The sequence below is a fragment of the Anabas testudineus genome, chromosome 13 (genome assembly GCF_900324465.2).
Source record: "Anabas testudineus chromosome 13, fAnaTes1.2, whole genome shotgun sequence".
In the NCBI taxonomy this organism is placed as follows: Eukaryota; Metazoa; Chordata; class Actinopteri; order Anabantiformes; family Anabantidae; genus Anabas; species Anabas testudineus.
The window spans coordinates 5,237,340-5,241,841 of record NC_046622.1 but is presented as its reverse complement, the minus strand read 5'-3'; the positions used below and the strand labels follow the sequence as shown (position 1 = coordinate 5,241,841).

The following is a 4,502-nucleotide window of genomic DNA, read 5'->3' as shown; positions in this document are numbered from 1 at the left end:
TTTATTACAAATGGCCAAACGATGTTTCAAGCTAGAACTTTGCATGTTCACAGATTTGCTGTAGATAAAGTATTAAGCAAAGACTTACGGGGGTAAGATTAAAACTTTATTTTGAATTACTGTGGCCAGCACAGTGCTGAAATACTGTCCAGTGTTCATTGTCCAAGACATTTTAATATACCAGACAAACCACCATGTGCATCTTTGTTACATCATGTCACTTAAATCTTAAACCTTAATAAAAATGTGTCATCTAATTAAAAGTACTATTACAAAAGAGTTTTTCAGCAGAATACTTGCTTCAAGTTGCAATACCCTCCACATCAGGCTCCAACTGTTTCCATCATGAACTTGCGACTAAACTCGTAAGCCAGGAAGAGTGCTCCGTTGGCAGGGAAGGTGCGTATCATGGTAGGAGTTAGGCCTGAGTAGAGCGTGATGAACCCTGTCGGACAAAAGAAACAAACCGCTAAACAAGTCAGTCCCCACGGATAAGTTATTCAGCTATTAATTAACAAGATGCATCCATGCTCTGGATCAAAGTCGGGGGATTGAACCTCTGTTCAGTGTCTATTATAAATGTTGGCTAATTGTTTATTTTTACATGTTCTGTCTAGAGATGTCCCGAGCTGATGTAAAAGACTGATCGCTGCTAAATTAAAGCTGAGTAAAACTCCAATCCTTGCTTTACTGAACTCTAACCTGTTGTGTGTCAACTCTACTAAACTCTGGAGTTATTTATCACTAGCAGGTGGCAGAGTGCAAAACATGTTGTACTATTTATACTTGGCTGGTTATAATGATAAACTTCACTGGTATTTTAAACATTAATCTCTGAATAACATCTTCTCTGCAGCCTGCATTTGTTCTTATCCAAAGATTGTTTGTTATAAAATAAGTGATAGTGTAGTTCCATAGAAACTGTCCTTTAATCATCTAAACCATGCAAACCAAACCAAGCTATTCTGTATGTTCCCCCACTGTCCCAGCAGATGGAGTGGCTGTGACCTAGACATGTGAGATTTACAGGTGTATTTAACTAATTAATGTGCAAATGTTGACAAAGATCTAGGGGAGAAAAATATAAGCCTGCTACATTGGGTTGGTTTATTGGTGGCGAGTCAAGTAAAACGTGATCGACTTTCCGAGCTTTCCAACACCTTTTTTTTTTTATTGTTGGAAGAAATAATAAATACGTTAGTAGTTTCTTTACATGAGAAAGAATTAAAAGTCACCTAGTGCAGCGATGTGAGCCACTAATGTGTTTTAAACGTGTTTATGCAACAATAAAGCTCTTCGGCAGGGACAACCAAGCTCCAATCAGGCTCTGATGTACAGATGTTACAGTAAGTAAATGATTCATTGTCGAATTGACAATTAAAGTATAGAACATCATTTGTCTTCTTCTTTAATACCTGTTAAAATGAGCAATGTTTTTTTTTGTTTAATAATGAACACAATGTCAGTGTCAAACTCCACCCCTACCCCTCATTCACTTAATATTTAACAAAGACACTAGCAGCAGAGGTAATTTACTTGCAATTTGCATTTACATGCAGTAAGTAGCGCAGTCACAGCTCTATCCGATCAAACTTTGCTTCATTCTGTTTGGACACCCTTCACACCGTAGATACTTACAGTCAATGTGCTGGCGTTTTCTTTATAGTGAAGGTTTGTAAGTCTGATTAATGTCAGTCTGTGCAAATAAAATGATCCTATTACCTTTCTATGAAGAAAACAGGCATTTACTGTATAATCTGAGACTGTATAACCATTAACAAATAAGATTTGTGTAAATCAGAAACACCCGTCTCTCCCATACTATTTATGCATCAACAAACATACTAACCCTACTAGTACAATCAAAGAGGTACACACACACACACACACACACACACACACCACTTGGCTGTAAAAACCTCAGAGATATTTTAGGGGGCAACTTTCTTTTTTCCTCTGGTTGAATGTGAGCTGTAAAGTTGAGATCCACAACCATCTACCTGAATTTCAATTAGAAAAAGAATAAAAAAGTTCAGATCTTACCCTCAGTGCGCAAGATACCCATGAAGGTCTTCATGAAGCCCTCTTGCCTCCCAGCCAATGAGTACACCTGGATCCTGGACTTAACACAGTCTATGGGATAGACCACCATCCAAAGACAGGCTCCCCCAAACCCGCCACTGAACATGAGTGGAAGAATACCTGCAAAGAACAAAACTAATTTGTAAGAACAAATCACAACAACTGCACATCACAACGTGCAAAAAAATCCACATTAAATATGAAGAGAAATAATATATCCGTACCTATGCCATCCTTGTCTGTGCCCATGTACTGTGCAAATTTAGACCGACACAGTTCATAGGCCCCAAAAAAGCAGAAATAACCTGGTATCTCCCTCACCATGGTGGATGACAGTCCTTGGTAGAAGCCCAGGGGACCATTTGTCTTCAACACCGTCTTCACTACCGTCCACACTGTGCTGAAGCCACACCACAAAACACAACACAGCTGAAAACATGTTCTGCACATTCAGATCTTTCTTTTGTTTTATCACTTACCTCCTCTGTCCACTTGCAATCTTGCCTGATGCTTCCATTTCATGCATGGCCTGCAGGCGACATTTCACCAGCTCGGTGGGGCATATGGCCATGGAAGAGAAGATGGAGGCTAAAGACCCTGCTGATGCCTTCTGAATATCACTGAACATGGAATAAAGTACAACAGAAGAAATAAACAATTAAAGGGTTTAAGTATGCATCAAGTAAGACCTCCAACTTTTATCATCCAGGACAGAAATACAATTATTATCTACTGTAGCTAAAATTAACAGGGAATGGCCTTGTTGTAATCTTGGACACACAAATACCCCCCATGGCTGTAAAGATTAGGTGCACCCCACCCAAATGTGATGTAATGTTACCCAATAGTGTATAGTGAAATGATTTACAGCACAGGGGTTGGAGATAGAGGGCAAATACAGAGGACATGAAAAACCTTTGAACAACACACTCCTAAGAAGTCCCAAAGAGGGTCTTGAACTCCAGTCTAGGTTTTATGAATATGATGTCATCCAATATTAATAGCACCACAGCCAATTACGTTGGTTTACTTTTATGTATACAATAATAAGATCTCAAATGTCATTGTCGAACCTTAGTTCTGCCCTTTTATCCATCCTGGACACAAAGCGAACCACATCCTGACAGAGGCCGTAACTCAAGAAGAGCACAGCGTTCTCACTGATGTTGGCTATGAGAGCTGGGGTTGCGCCTCTGTAGAGACCTCGGACCCCCACCTGTCTGAAGGTCGATATGAAGCAGTGGATGAAGCCGCGGTACATGGTGGGGAACGTCTGCATCTTCACCTTTGTGGTGTCGAACGGCTGACCGCTCAGCACGCAGGCTGTACCACCTGAGGAAGGATTTCATAAGGCTGAGGGTTCATTGAAAGAGATTAAAGTGATGTCAGGGTCTATCAGAGCATAAGAGAACAAAGCAGAGTCCGGACCAGACCGACACGACAGCTATAGATGAACCCTCTCTTTGGGAACACAGCATATTTTTTAACTGCAGCCATGGATTATTAAACCAGTCGACTCACCTAATGCTCCAGCTGAGAAGTCGATGATTGCCTGGGTGACGGGATGTGGGGCCATGATTCAGATGAACCTAAAAGACAAATCAAGTGACAATAAACGTGCTACTGGAGACTAGAAACACAGCAATATAAAATGTTTCGGTGAAGCAGGGTGGATCACACTTGATGCTCACCTGTGATCTCCTCCGTCCAAACGCGACAACGCCGGACTTCGCTCCACGTGTGCGCAGGATGAGCTCGTCCTTGACCAACAGTCAGACTCTTCTACATCTTACAAAGTTTCCAAATGAGCATATTCACACGATGAATGAGAGTCCGACCATCAAGATAGCATAGCGATGTTCTGCAGTGCTTAAAATCCACCCATGGGAGGTTCATGTTTTAGCGTACTTCCGTTTTTTTTAGAGCTACGCGTTGTGCAATCCACGGTTGGATTTCAACAAGCCCGTGCGCATTTTACGCACATCGAGCGCACAAGTTGTTGGTTAACACTGGGAAGGAAATCCCAACATTACAGGACATTGATCGTTTTCAGACCACAAATTAAACTATGATCATCAGAGGTCAAATTAAACCATTATCCAGACTTTATGTATAGTTTTCATTGAAACTGCTGAGAAAATGATTAATTTTAAAAAATGTGCACATTTGAAGTTTAATTGAATTAAAACACGTCCAACAATGGGGCTTTATTTTTAACTTACCTCTGTTGACATTGTCTCTCTAGAATAAAAGTGACAGAAGGAATTCATTACCGTGTTTGAACAGAGAGAACCAAACGCGGAAGAGACACGATGAGGACTCTCTGTAGTTGTAATACTTGAGAATTACCACCAGATGGTCACATCAGTCCATAGTTAGGTGAGGACACAGAACACAAACCATCCAGGAGCAGCACAGTC

At 40.8% G+C, this 4,502-nt stretch overlaps 1 protein-coding gene across 2 annotated transcripts; it reads right to left on the bottom strand.

The window, feature by feature from the left end:
• Window positions 1-84: 84 nt before the first annotated feature.
• On the bottom strand, window positions 85-4,378 carry slc25a15a (solute carrier family 25 member 15a). Of its 2 annotated transcripts, XM_026363949.1 has the most exons (8): window positions 4,305-4,378; window positions 3,774-3,870; window positions 3,604-3,671; window positions 3,156-3,414; window positions 2,562-2,702; window positions 2,307-2,482; window positions 2,044-2,202; window positions 85-445 (listed from the first exon to the last, which is right to left on the bottom strand). In XM_026363949.1, the coding sequence occupies exons 3-8, from the start codon at window positions 3,656-3,658 to the stop codon at window positions 324-326; spliced, it is 912 nt and encodes a 303-aa protein (XP_026219734.1). In that variant the 5' UTR covers window positions 3,659-3,671; window positions 3,774-3,870; window positions 4,305-4,378; the 3' UTR covers window positions 85-323. The 2 variants fall into 2 exon arrangements, with proteins under 2 accessions (XP_026219734.1, XP_026219726.1); XM_026363941.1 differs by lacking the exon at window positions 4,305-4,378 and having other exon boundaries at window positions 3,774-4,158.
• Window positions 4,379-4,502: the final 124 nt, after the last annotated feature.

What these genes read in the sequence shown, in the direction of transcription:
- slc25a15a (XM_026363949.1), bottom strand. Translation starts at nt 3,658, where the DNA reads ATGGCCCCACATCCCGTCACCCAGGCAATCATCGACTTCTCAGCTGGA. An exon ending in CTTCTCAGCTGGAGCATTAG is followed by an intron (nt 3,415 to 3,603) that starts GTGAGTCGACTG and finishes ATCCTTCCTCAG; the next exon opens with GTGGTACAGCCTGCGTGCTG. An exon ending in CACAGACAAGGATGGCATAG is followed by an intron (nt 2,203 to 2,306) that starts GTACGGATATAT and finishes TGTTCTTTGCAG; the next exon opens with GTATTCTTCCACTCATGTTC.